Genomic DNA, 26,218 nt, shown 5'->3' with positions numbered 1-26,218 from the left:
AACACTTCACAGCTGATTTAAAAAACGTTAAACATTTTTGATTGCATATTTGTTAAGATTAAATTAATTGTACTAGAGATCTAAAGCTTAAGTTCATAATTTAAAAGTTTGTTGGATACGGGTCCTGGAAATACAATTCACAGCTGTGTTGCCATTGGGTAGAGGGTATTGTGTCCACATAGTGACCAGGGGTCATGGGTTTGATACCCACAGTGGGAGCATTCTTCGATCTCCCTAAAACATACCAAGTACTGGTTCTACCCAGGAAACAGATTCGAGGCATTTCAATCAGCCATAGGCTTTCAATGCAAACAAGCTTAAATAAACAATGACTATCTATGATTCAAGTTTTAAAGGCTTCATTTCCAACCCTAAGGTAATGATGAGCAGCAAACAGCATAAAACCTGAACAGACTGCCAGTTATTCGCAGGCTGTTCTGGTTTTATGCTGTTTGCATAAAGCCATTTTCACTTTGCTTTTGAGCGGGAAAGGGTTAAACTGCTCTACCTCTCGTCTGAGATGGGATATCAGAGACCACATGGGTGAGGCAGAGATCTCCAGCTCAGCAGAGAAGGCAGCGTAGTAGGTGTCTGGCTCGAACTCTACGTGCTGGTGTAGCTCTCGGGTGTTCAGATTCATTCCTGAAATAACAACAGCAGACATAAAGGATTTATTGTATCTATTTTTCAGCAAAAAAAAACACAACTAATCTTCCCAATTTTAGTCAAAACAACAAAACACACAACTAAACTTCCCAATTTCAGTCAAAACATATTTTTCCTAAGAAAATCCAAAGCCCTCTGGCCCCATTCCAAAAAGTGGTAAAAATTAAAAATAAAACACTGGCACTCACCAAGAAAATATGACAGAAAGTCATGTAACATTTGACAAATTATTCATGATTGGTAAACTGGGATGTCAATTTCCACCAATGAAATGGGTCATGTGAAAAGGGGGTTTAATGCATATGTCATCCCAGATAAACCTATGCACTCCGCACAGGCTAATCAGGGACGAAACTGTCAGCATAAACTGGATTTTTGCTAAGAAGAGACTTTCTGTAAAGAAAAAAATAATAAAAGTAGAAAGTGTTGTCTCTGATTAGCCTGTGCAGACTGCACAGACTGATCTGGGACGACACTTTACGCACATGCATGAAAACCCCTTTTCTAAGAGAATGGTCCATATTCATTAGTATTCACCCACCTTGAAAATATGACAGAAAGTCGAGCCACATCGTTACGAGCTTCATATCAGAAAGGAACTTGTACGCGATGTCCTCGTGTGACAGTAGGTTAATCAGGTCACTGATGATGGGCCAATAGCAGTGGTCCTTCATTGACTCGTGGCTGCAGTCCACCACTTGGTGGAAGTTCTGATGTAAGTCTAAGGAGCCACATAAAAAAGGCACATTCATGAAATACAATATTATTATGCTGAATTTGTATACTAGTTTGTTTGTGTTTTTTTCATTGCATTTCTAATTTTTATTTCTATTTGTAGTAATTAGGACCTTGATGAGGTTACATGAATAGATCTTATATTGAAAATTCATTTAATTCAATGTTGTGAATGCTTAATTTTTATTGGTTTTCAGGTTGTATTATACATGTAGTTTTTCTCTTTTTTTCTCTAATTTTAGGTGTCACATATTTAGAGTAATGTGCGAAATGATTAAACTTAGTTGTCATACAACTAATTCACAAAATCTCTTTAAGGTTGTTATAAAACAGACCATACAGTAACTACTGCTTCGGCACACAACACCAGCACAGGCTAATCTTGGAGGACACTACACTTATTCATTAAAGGGGCCTTTTCACAGATTTTGGCATGTTTTGAAGTTTGTCATTAAAGGGGCCTTTTCACAGATTTTGGCATGTTTTGAAGTTTGTCATTAAAGGGGCCTTTTCACAGATTTTGGCATGTTTTGAAGTTTGTTATTAAAGGGGCATTTTTACAGATTTTGGCATGTTTTGAAGTTTGTCATTAAAGGGGCATTTTTACAGATTTTGGCATGTTTTGAAGTTTGTCATTAAATGCTTTATATTGATAAATGTAAACATTAAATTTTTAAAGCTCCAGTAAAAAATCAAAAATAAAATTTAAAAAAGGAAAAAAAAGTAGCCCGCACCAGGCTCGAACCAGTGACCCCCCGAATCCTGAAGTAAAAACGCATTAGCCAACTGAGCTATCCTGCCAAGCATGCATACGATGCCTATTTTATACATTATATAAGCAATCTTTGTCGTTTCACAAATTTAAACGACAACAACAGAACTCTCCAAGTTATTCAATCGTTTCGCGTTGCAACGCTTTATAATTTTTAGGTTTTTAAATCGTCAAAAGATGCATATAATGGCTATGTTATACCATGGCAAATGTTCAGTAATACTGTTTCCTCACAAATATCATAACTAAACCGACCGAAAATTGGGGAATCTGAAACAACTTTTTTCAATTTTGTCAATTTACCAAACCGTGAAAAGATCCCTTAAAGCCCAGTTTTTCCTGACCGAGGCTTATATGATCTTGTGTTACAACCCGTAGCATACACCCCCCCCCCCCACAACCCACCTTGAAGCGTGCTGTCAGTTAGTATCTGCTCCATCATGTTCTTCAGGCTGACAATGAGCACGTATAGGAGGTTGTACTCCTGGACCATCTGACACGCCAGGGTCTCAGTGGAGAACAGCTGTACACTGATGTGGACCACTCGATTGGCCACTGTCTGACGGTCCAGCGCCTTTACTAGCACGCGTGATATCCGGCTGTAGTGCTGGATGAAAGCTCGGGTGAATGCTTCCTGCAACAAGAGATGATAGTAAAACAAGCAATCTCAATGATTTTTTTTTTAACATTTTCATTTGCCTAGTTGAGCATAATCATATTGTCGGTATTGATTTGCAGTTTTTAAAACAGTTTGAATTTGTTATATATCTTAACAGATTTTTAAGTTGTGCAATTTTTTACTAAAACAAGCATGCCTACAGACTTGCAGCCAAGTATTGAATTTTTGCAAGGTTTAAGAAATTGTTCGCATATTCCTGTGACCCAGACCTTATCACATCAAGACCAATAGGTTTCGTTCCTTCCCTCCAAAAGTACACAGCATGCCAATATCATATAATTGTATATTTGTATAACATAAACATTATTTCATCTTAGTATTTTCAAAGTATATATAATTGAATGTGTATTTCAAAAAGTATTGCAAAGTTTTATTGTTCACCAAAGTTAACAAAATCTAGCCACAAATAAACAGTCCTCGTGTTTTTGAGTTAATCCTTTGTTCTGATTAAAAGTGTGCACAAATTTGACTTCATGCACAATATAACATTATTCTCTCTTAAGGGCTTAAATATTTGATTGCTGAAATAATCGTAGCGCAGATCTTTACTTTAATTTGAGAAAAAAAAGGAGGTGCATTTTTTTAATATGGACACTTTTGCTAAAGTGAAAAACAACTCATTTAAGCTGTATCTAAAGCGCAACGATTGGCAGATTAAATTACCATCAAGAAAGTGATTGAAAGGTCGCATTATGTCAGTTTAATGCAAGAGAATATTGTCAAAGGTGACATGGGAAATGACCTCTGATGTTGGGCAAGTAAGGTTATAATACGTGTATGACTGTAAGCACCAAAGTGCGCTTTTTATAAAAGAGCACTCTGCCCTTTTCAAATCCTAGCTGTAGCACAGTTAATCTTGTCCCACTAAGAAAGAAAGTTACAATGGCTATATGCAACTTACAGTCTGTTCAGGTTTTATGCTATTTCCTGCTCATCAGTATCTTAGGGTTGGAAATGACGCCTTAAAATCTTGATTCGAGTAAAAACAGCTCTAATTGACTTTGATTTTCTCAGGGACTACAAATGCCTATCTCAGAGGGAAAGAGATAAAATAAAATCAGTTTACTTTAGTTTAAACCTTTTTATTTTAGCTAGATTGCATAGAAAGCCTCAGGCTTACAGGGCTCAGCCTAGGTTCAAACTTCAGGGAGAAGTGACTTCTCCCTGAGCCGAAATTAGGGAGAAGTGAGGCCATTAGAAGGAGAAGTGATTTCTGTTCGGCGTTAAATAAAATCTTCGCTTGTTTTACACCCCTCATTACACCAAGCCTTAGTATCATCATCAATGACAAACAAATACCACACACAATATATTCAAATTCAATAAATCCTTACATATTAAGTCACATAAATCAATTCATACAAATAAAACTTGTGATTTCCATGTGCATCAAAAAAATAAACAGTACTTTTAATAATGCAATGACAATCCAAACCCTATTTACATCATAATGTACATGATAATTAGTCAGCGATCTTTTTCACCCAATTGGGAATTTGAATCACTTGTAATTTGAATCGCCAGCTTTGAATTGAATGCGGGTTTAATGTTACAATACGTCTGCCATTTGCAATGTCAAAGGTCATGACGTAGCAATTTTATTCTACTCCGATAATTTATATCTAATCGAGGAAATGTGTTTTCTCAATGTCTATTGTGTTGTGTTAGGACTTGTTAGTATAAAAATGAACTGTGCTTTCAGTTTATACAAGATGGGTGTTACTCGTAATTATCGGTGGATTAACAAACTGACAACATTCGCTGGACTTTTACAGTAGTGGATCTACGTAATAAATAGACCTTTGATCAATTTTGTTTTTCTTTAATAATTTTTCCGACTTTCTTTAACCGTGCTGTTGCCAAAAACCTGTAATTATCGAATGGTCAATGAGGTTGCAGGATATAAAATAAAGTCGTTTACGTATGGATACGGTAGATAAAATTATGGAAATTAGCACTACAGTTTGCACGGGTGAGTTGTTAGTTTTCGTTTATATGGTTATGAATTAATGTCTGACAAATAAATTGCACATCGACTGGGTAATTAGTGTTTAAGAGTTTTGAAACACGAAACAAGTAAACAGTAGAACATACAAGAATAAATCGTATTCATATTTACTGTTGGGAATGTGTTGCGCGTGTAAACTTTTTTTAGCGTAAATACATGTCTATAACGCCGTCATTTCATTGCTCAGGTAAACTACTGCATATGTATATACAATGCGCGCGTTCTCATTGGTTACTGTCGATGTTAATGTACCGCTTAACTCCGCCTGCAAGGCGTGTACTAATTGCGCTTGCAGAACAGAGAACTATCAAAACTGTCGGCGAAATGACACTCGCTTTGATCTTTTGATGTAAACCTTTATTGTTTGGAGTGAATGCCCATGTATGCTAGTTGCTTGGCTAAGCTTTCACAGCAGTCGATCTTTTGCTGTAATAATAAACTGATTACATTACAAGCGTCATCGGTGACTTTATGACATGTGAAAATAGAGAATTTTTAGATGAAAAAGTTGAGAGATAAAACGTCGCTGTTGAAAAAAAGAAGGCGAAGTCAACTTCTCCTTCATGTAATTTAAGGGCGACATTATTATGTCCCAGGCGAAGATGTCGCCCACGTCGCCCTCACGGCCGAGCCCTGGCTTATTGAAACGCTCTTGACTCCGTTTCCTGGGACTAGGAACCAGCACTCGGTGTCTATGGAGGAGATCTAACGACGCTCCCACAATTGGATCAAACCGGTGAGCTCCCAATCGGTAGGCGGACACCATATCCAAAACGCCACGGCAACTTACTTTGTATCTAAGATCTGGTAGCAGACTCAACAGGAGGGTCACGATCTTCTGAGGAAATTCAAATTTCACCGTCCAGAATACAAGCTCCTCCAGGAACGTCTTGTGGACGAGCTTCTGGTTCAACCCAGGTATATCTGAATACACAGAAAACAATATTTATATTGATTATACCAGACAGGAAAAAGAGTTACGCGGTAAGAAACATGGCTTTGAACTAGTGACCTCAATTTTAATAGGGGTCATCTACTGTCCGAGGCCAATGAACATGTGAAGCATCACGCCAATCGGTCAATTGATTGATGATCTATTGATCGGAAACAATTTTAACACTTATTGTGACAGTGACCTTGACCTTTTACCTAATGACCCCAATTACAATAGGGGTCATCTACTGTCCATGGCCTATGCACATGTTATAGTATCAAGCCAATCAGTCAATTTGTTGACAAGTTATTGATTGGAAATGAACTGGTAGCGAATGACAGACCGACAGACATCTTGCGAAACAATATACACCCTCCTCTTCAAAGGGGGGCATAATAAAGATGAAGATTATTCCGCAATCAGATTACTTACTTACCCCAAATGGGAAGAAAAAAACAAACCAATCTAAATGTTTATATTCCATAGTACCAAGACCAAGAGCTGTGTTCGTGAAACACAATGCCCCCTACTGCGCCACTTTAAAGCAATAGATTTGACCTTTGACCTTGAAGAATGACCTTGAACTTGACATTTGACCTTTCAAAATGTGCAGCTCCATGAAATACGCATGCATGCCAAATATCGAGTTGCTATATTCAATATTGCAAAATTTGACCTTTGACCTTAACCTTTGACATTGAGGGATGACCTTGATCTTACACCACTCAAAATTTGCAGCTCCATGAGATATGCATGAATGCCAAATGTCGAGTTGCTATCTTCAATATTGCAAAATTTGACCTTTCACCTTGACCGATGACCTTGACCTTCACTTTTCACCACTCAAAATGTGCAGCTCCATGAGATGCACATGCATGATAAATATCAAGTTGCTATCTTCAATATTGAAATGGTTATGGCCAATGTTAAAGTTTTCGGACGGACAGACGCGATATATTTGACATTTTACCTTGAAGGATGACCTTGACCTTTACCTTTCACCACTCAAAATGTTCAGCTCCGTTGAGAATGTCGCTTTGAATGGGGCTTTGTTACCTTTGACCTTGAAGGATGACCTTGACCTTGAAGGATGACCTTGACCTTAAACGTCCACTACTCAAAATGTGCAGATTCATGACAACACCGCTTTGAATTTTTTTTTTGGCCTTTGACCTTGAAGGATGACCTTGACCTTGAAGGATGACCTTGACCTTGAACTTCCACCACTCAAAATGTGCAGCTTCATGAGAACGCCGCTTTGAATTATTTTATTTTTACCTTTGACCTTGAAGGATGACCTTGACCTTGAAGGATGACCTTGAACTTCCACCACTCAAAATGTGCAGCTTTATGAGAACGCCGCTTTTATTTTATTTTTATTTTTTTACCTCTCACCTTGAAGGATGACCTTGACCTTGAAGGATGACCTCGACCTTGAACTTCCACCACTTAAAATGTGCAGCTTCATGAGATACATATGCATGCCAAATATCAAGTTGCTATTTTCAATATTGAAAAAGTTATGGCCAATGTTAAAGTTTTCGGAAGGACAGACGCCATATATTTGACATTTGACCTTGAAGGATGACCTTGACCTTCACCTTTCACCACTCAAAATGTTCAGCTCCATGAGATACACATGCATGCCAATTATCAAGTTGCTATCTCCAATAGTAAAAAAGTTATGGCCAATGTTAAAGTTTTTTTCGGACGGACGGACAGACTGACATACACACATACTGACATACTGACTGACGGACAGTTCAACTGCTATATGCCACCCTACCGGGGGCATAAAAAGTTATACCCAATGTTAAAGTTTTCGGACGGACAGACGCCATATATTTGACATTTGACCTTGAAAGATGACCTTCACCTTTCACCACTCAAAATGTGCAGCTCCATGTGATGCACATGCATGCCAAATAACAAGTTGCTATGTTCAATATTAAAAAAGTTATGACCATTAACGTTTTCGGACGGACGGACGGACCCACGGACGGACGGACAGACCAAGCGGCGACTATATGCTCTTCCCAAATTTTTTTGGGGGGAGCATAAAAACATGTCACTTCTCATTAATGACATTGCTTTTAATAGCAGGATTGCATCTTTTCATAAAGTAAAAACTTAAATTAGTTTTATACTGGACTAGATCCAAGTGCAGGCTAATCTAGGACGACACATGCATTAAGCCCAGTTTCCCCACAGCTAGGCTCCCATCACTGCCAGTACTCACCGTCCAGCTCATCAAATCCTCGAGGATACTGCAGGGAATCCACGGCAGCCTCATAGTCCCGCTTGCTCTTCATGTAGAAACTGTTAGATGCCTCTGCTTCACCTGAAAACATATTTCAACATGCATATAATGGAACAGTGTTTTTTTCACCATTTTGGAATTGGGGCCGGGTCCCTTTGAATTGGAAAAATTTGATGCGTTTTGACTAAAATTGGGAAATTAGTGTTGTTGCTGTTTTTCTACGAAATGCTTTAAATTGAGAATAGAAGTGTTTTCAGTCTTGTTTTTTCTAAGGCTATATTTATATGACTGGATGGGAGACGAACAAAATGTTGAAAAAAAAAATAAAAAAAATTGAAAACTTTCAATTAGGATTTTTTAGGTCCCATTTGGGAAAAGTATATAATTTTCCCATTGGGAATGGGGCTAAATACCAGACCTGATTTTTAACGAAAACAAGCAACTTCGTTGAATTGATATCCCCCGCCATATAAAAAAATTTATGGATGGGTGTAGAACTAAAAGAAAAGGTATAAGTGAAGGGTTGTGCATTTTGTCATTTATTTTTTTTAACTCATTTGTACCTGTAATTTTTAAGTTCAAAGATGTAAACATAATTATGGAAAAAAATGATGGTCAGTTAAGGGGTTTTAGCGTACAACCTTACATGAAGCATTTGTGTAACCTTGACCCTTGATTTGAATCGTATGACCTTACATGAAGTATATTGTGTGACCTTGACCTTAACCCTAAACATGAACCTTGACCTTAACCCTAGACAAGAATCTTACATATGACACACAGCAAGGAAGAAGATGGAGAAGAATTATGGAAGGTTATTACAGAATCCACTGATGCATAGTAAAATACATGTAATTGCTAAATAATAAATATTTCTACAAACGTGTGACCTTTGATGTGTGACCTCGACTTTGGTCAAAAGGTCTTGCACTGCTTGATAATAGGGAACAACTAGAGCTTTGTCACAGATGTGACGTATACCCACACATGCTGCATTGACACAGACTATTTTGCATTCTGTCTTCACAAAACAAGAGAAGCTAATTTATGGCGATTTTTAAGAATTATTATGCCATTATCAAGTATGGCCATTTTGACCTTCCAACTCTTGAATTCTTTTGCATGACACGCCATCCAATGACTGTGAACAAAATAAATGTACAGAGTCATTTTAAAAATCTCACAATGAATGATATAGTTATGGCCCGGACAAGATTTTTTATGGCCATTTTTGACCTTTGAACTCAAAGTGTGACCTTGAACTTGGAGATATCGACATAATTATTTCGTGTGACACACTGTCCAATGATGGTGAACGAATGATTTTAAAATCTCACAATGAACAACATAGTTATGGCCTGGACAAGCTCATTTATGCCCATTTTTGACCTTTGAACTCAAAGTGTGACCTTGACCTTGGAGATATCAATGTAATTCTTTCGCGCGACACACCGTCCAATGATGGTGAACAAATGTGCCATATGATTTTAAAATCTCACAATAAACAACAAAGTTATGGCCCGGACAAGCATTTTACCTTTGAACTCAAAGTGTGACCTTGACCTTTGAGATATTGACGTACTTCTTTCCCGCGACCCACCGTCCCATTACGGTGAACAAATGTACAAAGTCATTTTAAAATCTAACGATAAATGACATAGTTATGGTCCGGACAAACTTTCTGTTTAAAACGCACTAAGTGACCCCATGACCTAGTTTTTGACATGGCATGGCCCATATAAAAACTTGACCTAGACATCATCTAGATACATCTTCTGACCATATTTGGTGAAGATCGGATGAAATTTTTGGGACAGACAGACCGACAGACAGACTGACAAAGTGACTCCTATATAGCCCCCATTACCAGTAATGGGGGTATAATTACATCAGTACATTTTGAGAATCCATTCAGTATGGTAGAATCCTTACCAAATAAGGCATATTTAATCAAAATGTGTGATTTTGACTTTTGAGTGTGACTTTGACCATGACCCTAGCAACCTGGATCTTATATTTGATACTCAGCTCGACAATGGAGAACAATTGTGGACAGTTATTACAGAATCCCTTGAGGCAAAGTAAAAGAATGACTAGATAATGAATAATTCATCAAATGTGTGACCTTTGACCTCAATGTGAGACCTTGACCTTAGCCCCTAGGATTATGGGTGATGAATGTGAAGCACCCCCCAGATGATTGAGAACAACTATGGCCAGTTTCATGGCTCTGGCTCATGTGTTAATGGAGATAAAGCTTTTAGCTTATATTAACAAGCAAATTCGTTGAATTGATATCCCCCGCCAATATGCTTCTGGACACAAAAGTGTTATATTTGACACTCAAAAAAGCATTTTTTTCAGATACAAAGGGCCATTACTCCGTTATTAACAGATCATGAAATGGTGAACAATGCCATTTGGTGTGCATCATCCTCTTATCCATACATATACTCATACCAAGTTTCAATGAAATCAGCTAAAGCACTTCCAAGATATGGCTCCGGACACACAAAAAAGCATTTTTTCAAGATACAAAGGGCCATAACTCCGTTATTAACAGAGTTGTAAAATGCTATTTGGCGTGCATCATCCTCTTATCCATATATATACCAAGTTTCAATGAAATCCGCCAAAGCACTTCCAAGATATGGCTCCAGACAGACGGACGGACAGAAAGACGGACGGAAGGACAGACGGACAACGCCAAAACAATATTCCCCTGCCTATGGCGGGGGATAAAAAGCATTTTTTCAAGATACAAAGGACCATGACCTTAGCCCCTTGGATAATGGGTGTTGAATGTGAAGCACCCCCAGATGATTGAGAACAACTATGGCAAGTTTCATGGTTCTGGCTCATGTGTTAATGAAGATAAAGCTCTAAGCTTATACTAAAAGAGCTTTTTTTGAAGATACAAAGGGCCATAACTCCGTTAATAACAGATGGTGTACAATGTCATTTGGCTTGCATCATCCTCTTATCCATATATATACTCATACCAAGTTCCAATGAAATCCGCCAAAGCACTTCTAAGATATGGCTCCGGACACAAAAGTGCCGGACGGACAGAAAGACGGACAACACCAAAACAATATCCTTCCGCCTATGGCAGGGGAATAATAGCCACTTTCCTTATTTGTCTCATTTTGCAAAAATGGTGATCCACAGTGAAACCCTTGTATATCACAGCTGTTACCTTAGTTGGTGCATGTGAGACATCGTCTTCATATGATGATAGATTTAACCAAATTATTTTTGATTTTTTCATCATTTTTCGTCATGCACGAAAAATACCCAGCGGGAACACAAACATCACTATCACCACATAAGGACTTTACAAACATTTCAAGTGTCCACTGTGACCTTTACCTTTCAGTGAGCAACAGTTGCAGCATGTCACACATTGTCTTGATATGACTGTAATTTGTGTAAATTTATTTTCAAATCTATGCACGCTAAAACTATGTGCATGACACTTCTTCTTCATTTAACATGTAATAAATACACCCAAAACTACAAGTGTCAATTTTGACTGACCTGCATGCAAAACGTTTGCTCGATAAATAATTCTAAAAGTTATCAACAAGATTTCAATGTATTTTATTTTATTTACCGAACACAACATGCAAAATCTACACTGTGACCTTGATCTTTAAGCATGTGACAAGTTATACTGATATTATTATCATATTTTAAACCATGTGATACTGAAGATAGTTCAATGTGTTTGCTGATAAACCCATTGATAAGAGAACTTGTAAATTGTAAAGTAGGACGAGACACACACTCATATGACCGGATATCACCTGATATTGATAACACTACCATTGAATTTCAATGTTTTAGTTTACAGCAAAAGAACATATCAAAAGTCACAAAAATGGCTTCCAATATGGAAAGTTCAATTTATAGAGGATCAGAATCATTCTTTGACTTTTCTTGTTTTACCTGTCAGGATAATGATAGAAGCACGGAGGCTGATTTTTACTGTGAGGATTGTTCTAAATTTTACTGTAGCAAATGTGTGGAGCATCATAACTATCTTTACAAGAAGCATGCCATTTTGAGCAAAGAAAACATCAGCCTATGGCCTAAGACTAATGCAAGCCAACTAGAGCAATGTCAGGTACACAAGAAAGAAAAACTGACAGGTTTCTGTGAGGACCACAGTGAGCTGATATGTCATGCCTGCCATGTCCACAATCATCAGTAAGTACATATGCACTCTTTATGAACAAGTCTGAACACACTTTTTACCATCTTTCAGAATGCCCTGAGGGACATAGGATCCTCATCCGATACCTTTTATTTTATTTCAGATGTCAAACGTAAGTTATCATCTTCCTAAATTTCAAATAAAACAAGCAAATTCGTTTAATTGATATCCCCGCCAATATGGTTCTGGACACAAAAGTGTTATATTTGACACTCATCTAGATAATGGAGAACAATTGTGGACAGTTATTACAGAATCCCTTGATGCATAGTAAAGGAATAACTAAATAATTAATAATTCATCAAATTTGTGACATTTGACCTCAGTGTGTAACCTTGACCTTAGCCCCTAGGATTATGGGTGTTGAATGTGAAGCACCCCCAGATGATTGATAACAACTACTGTAAGTTTCATGGCTCTGGCTCATGTGTTGATGGAGATAAAGCTCTAAGCTTATATTAAAAAGCATTTTTTCAAGATACAAAGGGCCATAACTCCGTTATTATCACATGGTGTACAATGCCATTAGGCGTGCATCATCCTCTTATCCATATATATATACACATACCAAGTTTCAATGAAATCCGCTAAAGCACTTCCAAGATATGGCTCCGGACACAAAAAATGCATTTTTTCGGGATACAAAGGGCCATAACTCTGTTATTAACAAATGGTGTCCAATGCCATTTGGCGTGCATCATCCTCTTATCCATATATATACTCATACCAAGTTTCAATGAAATCCGCTAAAGCACTTCCAAAATATGGCTCCGGACACAAAAAATGCATTTTTTTCAACATACAAAGGGCCATAACTCTGTTATAAACAGATGGTGTACAATGCCATTTGGCGTGCATCATCCTCTTATCCATATATATATACTCATACCAAGTTTCAATGAAATCCACCAAAGCACTTCCAAGATATGGCTCCGGACACAAAAGTGCCGGACGGACGGAAAGACGGATGGACGGACAATGCCAAAACAATATCCCTCTGCCTTACCGCCTATGGCAGGGTTAAAAATCACACAACTGGGAAAAAAGCCCTGGGTCCCTTGCCTCAATTTAGACACAATGGTTAAGCATAAAAATGTTATACAAGCAGCATATTGGAATGTAAGCATATACTTAAATGCTATGCCACGACAAAAACATAAAAAGGTGTCCAAAAACAATAATGTTCCCAACTAGCAGCCATTAAAAAAGTCTCCAAATATATGTAATTGTTGTTACCTTGACCAACAACTGGCTTCACCATTTCCCCTTTAGTAACCAGCATACTAACTTGGATATTCAAAGGTAAAGTCATTCTCTAATAAATATTCTATTTAACAAGGGCCCATAAACATTTAGTAGTTGGTAGCAAAAGTTATTTACTACAAACCATGATTTACAGGTTTTGATTTAAGTAAAAACAGCATATTAATAATTTTTGCTTAAAAAGTGAGATTTGTTACCATTTGAACTTAATCAGTATTAATGGTCTGTAAATGTGCAACAAAAATTATTTGAAAATGCAAAGAGTTTGTGAAGTTACCTTTTATCTGGAAACCTTGAAATGGGAAGACTAACAAACTAAACTTCTTATTTTGAGTGAGTTAATCTTAAGTTTTTTGGGTATCTGACCCAGATTTGAAATGTAAACTAGGCCGAGACAATGGAAACATTCTGAACAATTATCATCAGGATAGAGTAATGAATGAGGCCCTAAGAGTGGTAATAAGGTTTTTCTTAGATCTGACCTGGTGACCTGGGTTTTTTAAACACATGAACTGAATGCTTCATTGACCAAAATATTGTCAAGATTAACATTCTGGCCACGTTTGATCATCAAGGTTGAGTCATGAATGTGTCCTTTAGAGTAATAAAAGTGATTAACTAACAACATAAATTTCAGATATAAATGACCCAAATTCAAACTCAGCCTAGATATTGTCCAGATGAACATTATGACCAAGTTTCATCAGGACTAATAAATGTGACCTCTAAAGGGGTATCTAACTAAACTTAATGACGCACACACGACAACAGCGGACGCTGCAAAGATATATATTTCCATGTTTGCATACATAGGCATAAATATCACTGTCTATGACCACTTGTGATTTTAAAATCTATACTCGACCAAAACTAAAAAAATTTATATCCTCTGTATAATGGTGTGTACGTAAAATATTATTGAATGCCATGTGCCCTTCTGGTCTGAATAACAATGTAAAAATATTTATGTTGGAAATTACATCCACATTCTTAATTAAAAAATTTACAGTCAAATACCGTATGTAATTTAAAATATTTGTTTTATAGATAGTCCAATGTATCAAATAATAGGATTCAAAATAAATAGCAAATCTGGGAATATTTAAAAAAAAGACATGATGTAAATTTAAGTGAGTTCCTTTCTTGCAGGAAATGCAGTCATGTGGTTCTTATAGCTGACAAAGTGAAAGACCTCCATCAAAATGGAGACTTCAAACAGTTGTCAGAAACTCTTGATAAACAACGCCAGCAGTTGATACATAAGAAAGATGACTTACAGGAAAACATGAAGTCTCTTGAGAAATCTTACAAGAGAACTCTGGAAGAAATCAATGAATTACGAAAGACAATTAATGATGCTTTGGATCAACTGGAAAAGAATACCAAGAAGGAGTTCGACACATTACTGGAAACCACGAGGAAATCAATTCAAACTGATATAGAAAACTGCACTGAGTCCATAAAAAATATAACATGCTTAAAAGAAGATTGGATGAGAATAAAAGAAAAAAATGAATCACTGAAATTTATAAAGTATAGAAAATGTCTTGTCCACTCTATCAAGGTAGAAGCAGTTTTACAAGAAATTACAACACAGGATGAGATGAAACTTATCTTTAAACCTGATACAACTATCCAACAAAACCTGTCCACTCTCTCAGGATTGGGACAAATATTTAGCTCAGAGAAACAAATACAACCTGCTCAAAAGATTACACAGAACATAGTTACAAGACAGAATAAACCTGAAGCATCCAGCAAGTCTGACCCTGATAACCAAACAACTTCAAGATTAAAGAAAAACATTTCCATTCAAGACCTAAGTTCATTAAGAAAGAACCAACCAGGAAACCGAACAAGTGATCTGACCATGTTAGGTCAGTTGTATAATCAAGTAGCAAGTTCATCACACCAGCTGGTTCAGGGATATCAACCAGGTGCAGTAAGCAAGCCTGATCAAATCATTAAAGTGAAGAGTAGTAAGAAGTACAGTGTGGCGATTAAAGGTGATAAATATGAATGCCATATAACAAGTTTCTGTGAGACAGCTTCTGGAGAACTCCTCATCACAGACTTGATCAACTGTAAAGTGAAGCTCCTGGATCAGACCTACAAGGTGGTGGCCCACTTTGACTTGCCTAGCACATCCATGTCCATGTCCATGTGCAGCATTGACTCCAGTCTGGTGGCTGTTACTGTGTATAACAAAGAAGTCCACTTCATCAGAGTTATCAATAGTCAGTTGATAAAGGACAGGATACTGAAGTTCCAACATAATTGCTTTGGTATTGCCCATCAGCATGGTAACCTGTACATTACAGATGGTAGAGCTCTGTATCTCTATACTGTGGATGGAAGACTGGTGAGGGAGATGTATAAGGATACATCAGATTACAAGTATGCAGGTAATAATTATTCCTTGCTATATTAAAATGTTCAAAACTTTAAGGACCCATGCATCTTCTGTCAGTGAAATCAAGAAGTAATAAGCTACATGTACATATATCATAAATCTGATCAAACAAATGTATTTTTGTGAGTAATGAGCTGAACATGATGGTCAACCAATCTAAAAAGTAGTTTGTTATGCATATATACACAGGCAGATGAGTTACAAATGAAGAAAGTATTTCTATCATAATAAGTTAACAACTTTATATTGAAGTTGGACAATGATTTCTTTGATAACTATTTCCAAACTTCTACACTAAACCTCAGTATTAAAATAAAGAACCCCAATATATCACCTTCACAATACAACTGGTCTTGTTAGTTGATATTTACTGCACTTTATGTGAAAAAGTATTATATATGTAAAAAGTACTACACAATTTGTATAACTTAAGATGTAACAGGAATATTAGACCTACTACTTTTTTTAAACCATGACATTTGTTTCCATATATAAACAATACTTCATCATCACTGTCTTCCATACCACAGTTACTTCCTGTGCAGTGAGTCCAGATGGAGACAGGATATATGTGGCCAACCAGGACAGTCATCAGCTGGTCACCCTGTCCAGGGATGGCACAGTGATCTCCACCCTGACTAAACATGGACTGAGCTTCCATGCATATTCACTACCTGGCCTACATGTGACAGATTCAGGACAAGTTTTGCTGTGTGGATACTCTCCAGGCACAATCGTCCAGGTGGACAGGGATGGGAGACAGATACTGGCAGAGGTGGTCACAAAGAATGATGGTGTGACTCACCCTTTGCCTGTCTACTACAGTAAGCACACAGGCTCACTCATTGTAGGAATGATGAACAATAATGACATTATAGTGTTTAAAGCACTGTTGGAGTAGGATGATGCTCATTTCTAATCATTTAATTATACACTCACATATACATCGTCATGTAATAAGTGTTACAGTTGTGTATACATGGTTTTAAAGCCAGTGACTGTTGGAATAGGACATATTCATTATTCTCTGTATGAAACTATTATTAATTACCAATGAAACCTGCAGTCTTTCCTAGCCTTTATCATTATGAACTTAAATTGAAATATGCTCTTATATTAATAGCAAAAAACATTCAATGATTACTTTGACTGAAAATAGTTTTATAAGGATTGTTTGAACATATTTAGAATAGTCTATTCAAAAGATTATGTTTAAGAGAATAAGTTTATTTATTGCTCAAAAACTATATTGTATTTTCATTATGTGCACGTTAAGTACTGTTATTAACATTTTTATAATTATATTGTCTGAGTCAGTAAGTAAAGTATCATTCAAACTTATATGTATGTGAATATAATATCATACAACTATCATTTTATAAACAGCACATTAAATCAAACCAATATGAACACTGCCACCAGTACTGTAAGAATACAAGGATTTAAATCCAAGACTAGAAATGTGTCACTGACACTGAATCACCCACATGGTATGTTTTGACACAAATCCACTATTTATTCTTTAGTAGACAAAATGATAAAGGGCAATATTCTGCTAAAACTGGTCGCAGTCATTATTCCTTTTTGTTATGATCATCTAAACATTCAATCAATTGTGGAAGTTTGATTGAGATCCACCCAATATTTAAACAGAAGTAGAAAACTTGGAAATTTTACTTTAATTTTCTATAGTGCAAAAAGCCTAAGGTTGCTCACTCGAGACATGGTCAAACCAAACTTTGATGTTTAATAATAACTGTGGTTTGTAACTAGGTTTTTAACTTTGTATGACAAAGTTCTATAGAGATTCTATATAGTATGAGACAGTGAAAAAAAATGTTTTTACTACATAAATATCAAAACAATAGGGCCTAAAGGCCCCAGCTAGCTCACCTGAGAAATGTATTAACTAATCTATCTGAGAGGTAAAGGTTTCAAAAACGACTTGGACACTGGATTAACCCTTTACCACTTAGATATGTATTTTGAGGCATGTGTAATCCTTTAGAAAGTTAAATTTCATTAAACTCTTTTCATACTAGATTTAAGTTCTGAAGGCTTCATTTTCAACCCTAAGATACTGATGAGCAGCAAACAGCATACAACCTAAACAGACTGCGAGTGACTCGCAGGCTGTTCTGGTTTTATGCTGTTTGCACATAGCCATTTTCACTTTGAGTCTGAGTGGGAAAAGGATCAATTACCTAAATCAATTACCTGAAATATGCAGGTGGATCGATTACCTAAATCAATAACCTGAAATGTGCAGGTGGATCAATTACCTAAATCAATAACCTGAAATGTGCAGGTGGATCAAATACCTAAATCAATTACCTGAAATGTGCAGGTGGATCAAATACCTAAATCAATGACCTGAAATGTGCAGGTGGATCAAATACCTAAATCAATTACCTGAGATATGCATGTTGATGAGATGTGAGTACAGGTCTGGGTCAGTGAGAGCTCCGGCCATCACCCTTCTCATGGCTGCCCCCATGTCACTAAGGCTGTGCAGGAAGGAGAGGAACTGCTCTGCATCCTGCATGGCCAACAAGTACGTGTCTGTCATTTCTGAAAGTAAAAAAAAAAACTCGTTTATCAATGTACACTGTCATATCTGCAGTGTTGTTCTTTCTCACCTTTTTGGAAAACCATCCAATTGTTCTAACTAATATTTGGAAATCAGTGTTGCTGTTTTTTTTGCGCACAAAAAAAGAGAATAAAATTATGTTCAATATAATACACAATATCATGCACAACAAATCGAGAGTCCTGTTTTTGTGTGTGTGTTTTTCCTGTTTTAATGACTTTATCCACTTCGTAATATATGTCTATACAATCAATTTACAAAGACATGTACATGTAAACACTTAATTAACCTTTATACTGTGCTTTGAGCGCCTTCCGAAATTTTACATTTTTTACTTTATACAAATACTTATTTATTAACAACACAATATCAAGTGATTCTAAACAAACTATGTTTCAGGTTAACATCTACACTTTAAATAGGATTAAAGTTTCTAAACAACATAAAACCCAATAACGTAACATACCAGGGTTTTCCTGTTATTTTAAAAACTATCCTTTATATGATTTAGTCTGATGTGTCAATATTTGTTGATACAAAAAAAATCAATTGGGTCCATTTTGTCGATAAAAAATTCCCCCAATTTACAATTTCTTTGATTTAAGAATTCCCAATTTGTCTCCTTTTACCAAATGGCTAGAAAAACCTCTGATGTACCATACCAGGTTTTGAGTTGTCCCTTAGGTGGTAGATTAGGCGCAGTATAATCCTGGGCATCATGGTCTCAGCCACTGCCAGGAGATCCCCAGGGGGCTGGGGCTGGGTGTGCTGTCTGTCAGGGCCATGTCTCGGACAGAACCTTCGGGAAAATAATGTGAAAACTAAGGAACGAGCTTAGGACAGAACCTATGGGAAAATAATGTGAAAACAAAGGAACGAGCTTAGGAAAGAACCTATGAGAAAATAATGTGGAAACTAATGAACGAGCTTAGGACAGAACCTTTGGGAAAATAATGGGAGTTTCTGTGAAAACTAGGGAACAAGTCTTGGACAGAATCTTTCGGAAAATAATGGGAGTTTCTGTGAAAACTAGGGAACAAGTCTTGGACAGAATCTTTTGGAAAATAATGGGAGTTTCTGTGAAAACTAAGGAACAAGTCTTGGACAGAATCTTCTGGAAAATAATGGGAGTTTCTGTGAAAACTAAGGAACCAGAACAGAACAGAACCAAGCGGAAAATGACACTCGTTTCCGTTTAAACTGTTTTTTTTATATCTTGTTAGCGAAAAATCAAATACATCAATTACTCAATAAGAAGATTTTATGACAGGAATTTTCCCAATTTCAGGTGTTTTACTCAATAATTTTTCCCAATTTGGCAAATAAATACATAACAAGGGACAAAATTGTCACAAAACCAGGTTTTCATTGTGAAAAAAAATCTGATTAAGGGAGACAACTCAAACTGAACTTTTGAAATGAACAAACAAAATTAACCCCCTTTGTAAGTTTGTTTCAAAATAAATATATTTTAAGTTGTGGTGACCTTGACATTGGAGATATTGACGTGATTCTTTCGTGCGACACACCGTCCCATGATGGTGAACAAATGTGCCAAATAATTGTAAAATCTCACAATGAATGACATAGTTATGGCCCAGACAAGCTCATTTATTGCCAATTTTGACCTTTGAACTCAAAGTGTGACCTTGACCTTGGAGATATCGACGTAATTATTTCGCGCGACACACCGTCCAATGATGGTGAACAAATGTGGCAAATGATTTTAAAATATGACAATGAACGACATAGTTATGGCCCGGACAAGCTTGTTCCGCCCGCCCGCCAGCCCGCCCGCATTCGCCAATCTAATAACCAGTTTTTTCCTTCGGAAAACCTGGTTAAAAATGACCTTTGACCTTGAAGGATGACCTTGACCTTTCACCACTCAAAATGTGCAGCTCCATGAGATGCACATGAATTTATTTTTTTTGACCTTTGACCATGAAGGATGACCTTGACCTTTCACCACTAAAAATGTGCAGCTTCATAAGATACACATGCATGGCAAATATCAAGTTGCTATCTTCAATATTGCAAAAGTTATGAGCAACGTTAAAGTTTTCGGACGGACACACAGACGGACGGACGGACGGTCAAAATTTGTGTGCGTATGGAAAGGCGTTGTCCATATACACATGCATACCAAATATGAAGGTTATATCTCAAGGGACATAGAAGTTATGAGCATTTTTCAAAACCTAAACGCAGATTTTGAAACCTAAACGCAGACCCCTACTTCAAGGTCAAGGTCAAAGGGGTCAAAATTGTTGTGTGTATGGAAAGGCCTTGTCCATATACACATGCATACCAAATATGAAGGTTATATCTCAAGGGAAATTTATGGCCATTTTTGACCTTTGAACTCAAAGTGTGACCTTGACCTTGGAGATATCGACGTAATTATTTCGCGCGACACACCGTCCAATGATGGTGAACAAATGTGCCAAATGATTTTAAAATCTGACAATGAATGACATAGTTATGGCTCGGACAAGCTCATTTATGGCCATTTTTGACCTTTGAACTCAAAGTGTGACCTTGACCTTGGAGATATCGACGTAATTATTTCGCGCGACACACCGTCCAATGATGGTGAACAAATGTGCCAAATGATTTTAAAATCTGACAATGAACGACATAGTTATGGCCCGGACAAGCTTGTTCCGCCAGCCCGCCAGCCAGCCAGCCAGCCCGCCAGCCAGCCAGCCAGCCAGCCAGCCCGCCCGCCCGCATTCGCCAATCTAATAACCAGTTTTTTCCTTCGGAAAACCTGGTTAAAAACCCATAGCATCATACCCTGCAGGATTCATCACACTGACTTCTCCGCAGTCGCATGCCCCTCCCGCCTGACTGCGGAACATGTTGAAATCGTGGCCCTCGTGGTTCCCAGCTTGAAAGCAGTCGGCGCAGAGCGACATGCATGGCGATACCCCGCACGTGCGGCACCGGTATGCCACAAAATTGGTAGTCCACACAAGGCCACATGTGACAGCATTGTCATACTGTCGAACTGTAAATAAACAAAATCAAATAAAAGTCAGTGAACTAAATCAAGTTACTTTAAAAATATAGATTTTAAGATTATGATATGTTTTATCACACCAGGTGATCATTAAACAAGAGCACCGCATAACGGGTGCCACGCTCGGCAACAGGTGCAGTTTTGAATAAATGAAAGCTTGTCAGAATTTTTTTTTTTTTTTTTTTTTTAAGGTCACAGTGACCTTGACCTTTGACCTAGTGACCCAAACATGGGTGTGGCATGTAGAACTCATCAAGGTGCATCTACATTATGAAGTTTCAAAATTGTAGGTGGAAGCAATTTTATTTTAGAGCCAATTTTCAAAACCTAAACAAAATGTTAAGGTTTTAGCACGACGCAGACGGCGGACAACACGACAAGCTGGCTATGACAATACTCGGGTTTTCTCCAAAAACGCCGAGCTAAAAATGACAAAACATAGAGAACATTATTCTCTCATGTTTGATTATGTTTAACTCATACATAGGTGCATAGCATTTTTCCCAGGAGGAAATAGAGGCAAGACACAGTAAATTCGAAAAGGGCATTTTAATATGCAATTTTAAAAAATGGCAAAAAGTAACTTGAAAAGACATTTTTTTGGGGGGGGGGGGAAGGGGGGAATTTAAGCACATCTGTGGCTGTTTGGGGAAAAACATCAAGAAATATAAACAACATACTAATGGTGGGAAAATTAAAGCCCATTAGTGGCTGTTTTAACAAATACACATTGTTGTTGTTGTTGTTGTTGTTGTAAATACACATGTATAAACAAACACACTTGAGTCTTAATGATGTACCAAACTTATTTTAATTACTATTAATATGTTTACATTTACCCTTCAATATCTTCCATTTCAGTTCCATACTGTTTCAGTTAACTGTACAGCATGACAAACACACGCCAGTATAAGACACAAGTATTTTACAGACAAAAGTTACATATCATATCATATAAAAATCTTCTTTTTTTTTAAGTCAGATATGCTTAAATGATAATAATTACAAATTATTTGTTTGGCTGTTTCCATTTTACAATTTTATCTTACACCCAATTTTTTTTATTCTATACGAATAGTACTTGTGCCAGTACTTGGTCTACGTACAATGTACCAAAACTTGTGTAATTGGTAAATTGTATATAATATACATATGTACATGCACATTAAAAGAACTCATGACAAAAATGGTCTCCCAATTTATAAATGATACGATTTTAACAAAAAATGGCCCCAAGTCATTAAAATTTCGGATGGTTGTGAATCAGTCATGGGTGAATAACACTGTGTTGCCATCAGTCGATAATTTCAGGATTTTTGTGGCAGTTTATTGGCTATATTGTTCCTACCACACTTATATATCCTTAGATGTACTCCTCCACAACAAAATCATGGCCAGTTACTTAGGAGACTGATAATGGTGACCAGGTGTAACCCACACGGAAAGTGAGCATTTTATGCATAATATTGTCAAAACATTTATTTCCACACATTAACGTTTGAACACATTATAAATGAATTCATTACACACAACTGTACTTTGTTTGATGAATTGTCAAATGAGCATAAATAAATGTGTAATCCGCGACACAATTCCGGATTCTGATGTTAAAACAATGGTCAAAAGTTGCAGCTTCAATTGAAAGGTGCTCATGTATTTCATGTTGATTCTTTTCCCCATATAATGCGCGTGAAAACTTAGCTGCACATGTTCAGCGTCTGGTCATCAGAAGCGTGTGTGTATTCATTTTGCATAAAACTTTGTCGCCCAGAGAACATTGAGATCTTTTAATTTTGTTTTAAAGTTTCATAGTGCATTTTAACAAAATTATATCGCCAATGATTTAAAATTGGTATTTCATCTAAATTAATTTAAAATCATCACACAAAATCTTTATTGTTACGGTCTTTTAGATAAGTCATTAATGAACATATTAAATGATGACTTTACAGAAAATCCAGACACAACTGGATTTAGTAGTTTAAAAAACTCTATTATACATGCATGTCTATGGAGTAAATCAAGTTAAGTGCCTAGAAGTTAAAGCTGTAGGTATCTTCTCATAAATGTTACACATACTCAGCAAAAACCTACATCTGTGGAGGGGTGAACGGAAGACTGTCGTAACTCATATTAAGAATAGAAGGGGATACAACAGTTTTCTGTTCAGCCCTCAATCTGTTAGTTTTTTTAAAGCACAACTGTTGCGAATCATATCCACTTTTCTTTACCAATAAATGAAATTAGTTATATTTGGTATACAATCCATTTTGCAGTAACCCGTTATAATCAATGGTAATTTTGGTTGTCTGAAAATGTGTTAATAATTAAATTATGTTAAGACCTGAATAAAATAAAATATAATCTGTGTCGTTACTTTTTGTTCAAACTCAGGGCAGTTATACAGCAGGGCAGTTATACAGCAGGGCAGTTATACAGCCCCATTCCCAATGGGAAAACGGAGATATTTTTCCCAAATGGGACCTAAAACTTCACAACTGAAGGACTGAAGGTTTCCAAACAAAATTAAAGTATTTTTTTATCTTAACATTAAGTTCATCTCCCATCCCGCTCTTTAAGTAAACCTTTGTAAATACAACATAGAAACCTTTTTTATCCTAAATTTTAAAGCTTTTTTTTGCAAAAAAAAACACAAATACACAGCTGTCCTAGATTATATATTTCATGTTTTTGTTCTCCCCGAAGGGTGTGGGCCGATTCCCGGAGGTACTGCAATACCGGGCCAACCCGTGACGAGAGCAAGCCCCTGACATCTCATCTGTGTCCAAAAATCAGTTTTATATCAAAGTCGACGTATCAGATATTAAGCTGATAAGAACAGATACTACACTTTGATCTTAGCCAAAATGGTGAAAAAACTACTGATGCTCATAACAGTATACAATGCTAGGTTGTTGGTCAATAGAGCAAGGTCTTTCATGACCTTTCAAGCTCGTACACAGGTTACAAATGTTCTGCTTAATGTAAGGAATAGTTTCCATTTTGGAATTCATGGTTAAGTCAACAACTAGTTAACTTAAAAACTAACAACATTTTTATTGCTAAAAGCATGTAAAAATTGCACACATTGAAATAGTGACATTCATATTAAAATCTCTGCGGAAACTATTGTTTTCATCATCAAATGCACAGAAAGAATCAGTTTTCAAATTAATTTGCTGGCCCCACTCATTCCATCCTGTGAAACCCTTCAAGTGTCACAATTCTAGAACCATTACAAAGAATAAATTTCCTTACTAGAAGTGATTTCAATGCATTCAATCGTTCCTCCATTGCATGTTGTTTAACTTTTTAGCTCATCTGAGCACAACGTGCTCATGGTGAGCTTTTGTGATTGCCTTTTGTCCGTCGTGCGTCATCCATCGTGCGTCGTCAACATTTTGCCTTTTAAACACTCTAGAGGCCACATTTATTGTCTGATTTTCATGAAACTTGGTCAGAACATTTAACCCATTGATACCTCGACTGAGTTCGAAACTGGGTCATGCTGGGTCAAAAACTAGGTCACTAGGTAAAAAAAACAAAAAAAACTTGTGAACACTGTAGAAGTCACATTTGATGCCCAATCTTCAAGTAACTTTGTCAAAATATTTGTCTTAATGATATGTTGGTTGAGTGCAAAAATGGTTCTGGTCCGTTGAAAAACATGGCCGCCAGGGGGCGGGGCAGTATTCCTTATATGGCTATAGAGAAACCTTGTGAACACTAGAAGTCACAATTTTTGCCCAATCATCATGAAACTTGGTCAAAACACTGGTTTCATTGATATCTCGAACGAGTTCGAAAATGGTCCAGATCTGTGAAAAAACATGGCCACCAGGGGGAGGGGCAATTTTCTCTATATATATTTAGTGAAAGCATGTGAACCCTCTAGAAGTCACATTTTTGGTCCAATGTTCATGAAATTTGGTCAGATCATGTGTTATCTGGATATGACGGTTGAGTTCGAAAATGGTTTGGATCGGTAAAAAAGCATGGCCGCTTGGGGGGGGGGGGGGTCATTTTCTTTATATTTATATAGTTAAGCAGCTTGTGAACACTGCAAAATGGCTTTTGAAAAATTATGTTGAATTGACAGAGTTGTCGCCCTTTTTAAAATATTTTTTTTAAGCACAAGAAGATTAAGTGGAATTAATTATAAATGATAGTTCTACATTCTGGAAGATAGCAAACTTTTGAATATGTTTTTTATTGTTTGATGATTCTGTACAATATTGCATTCTTTTGTCAAACGATTAAAGAGAGACTATACAATTTTTATATGTGTTAAATGGTAATATATTGATAAATACATGTTTCAATAACACAAAATAGACAAGATATTGAAGAAGAATTTCATAAAATGCAGCAAAGACAAATTAGCGCCGCGAGCCGATGGTGACGATGATATTTCGGACATATTTTCCTGCAATAACCGAAGAATTCGTCTTTTTATTAGGATCGGAGCTAGTGTTTGTGTGTCGTATGAATAGACATTGCTGCAGAAATTTCTAAACAACCATTAAACTAAATTAAGATTGACATCCTGCATGCATGATATACATTCTGGCAAATTCGACTTTACAGACATTTTTGATTTCAGAATAAAAGATCTGGCTTATTTCGCATTTTTCAACACATGTTCTTCTAAACT

At 36.7% G+C, this 26,218-nt stretch overlaps 1 protein-coding gene and 1 pseudogene across 1 annotated transcript in view; both read right to left on the bottom strand.

Moving 5' to 3' along the window:
* The window catches only part of LOC127870085 (E3 ubiquitin-protein ligase ubr3-like), a 113,952-nt gene that overhangs the window by 69,870 nt on the left and 17,864 nt on the right, over positions 1-26,218 (bottom strand). Inside the window, exons 2-11 of the mRNA XM_052412745.1 lie at positions 21,339-21,552; positions 19,202-19,338; positions 18,362-18,520; positions 16,624-16,715; positions 15,733-15,895; positions 8,034-8,135; positions 5,651-5,784; positions 2,579-2,807; positions 1,208-1,387; positions 509-642 (exon numbers count right to left, since the gene is read on the bottom strand). Of these exons, the coding sequence (XP_052268705.1) occupies positions 509-642; positions 1,208-1,387; positions 2,579-2,807; positions 5,651-5,784; positions 8,034-8,135; positions 15,733-15,895; positions 16,624-16,715; positions 18,362-18,520; positions 19,202-19,338; positions 21,339-21,552 (1,544 nt within the window). The remainder of the gene's footprint in view (positions 1-508; positions 643-1,207; positions 1,388-2,578; positions 2,808-5,650; positions 5,785-8,033; positions 8,136-15,732; positions 15,896-16,623; positions 16,716-18,361; positions 18,521-19,201; positions 19,339-21,338; positions 21,553-26,218) is intronic.
* LOC127870552 (U2 spliceosomal RNA) lies at positions 24,269-24,447 on the bottom strand (annotated as a pseudogene).

Source organism: Dreissena polymorpha, chromosome 2 (assembly GCF_020536995.1).
Source record: "Dreissena polymorpha isolate Duluth1 chromosome 2, UMN_Dpol_1.0, whole genome shotgun sequence".
Lineage (NCBI taxonomy): Eukaryota > Metazoa > Mollusca > Bivalvia > Myida > Dreissenidae > Dreissena > Dreissena polymorpha.
Note: the sequence above shows the minus strand (reverse complement) of the source record. Positions and strands in the feature narration are given on the sequence as shown.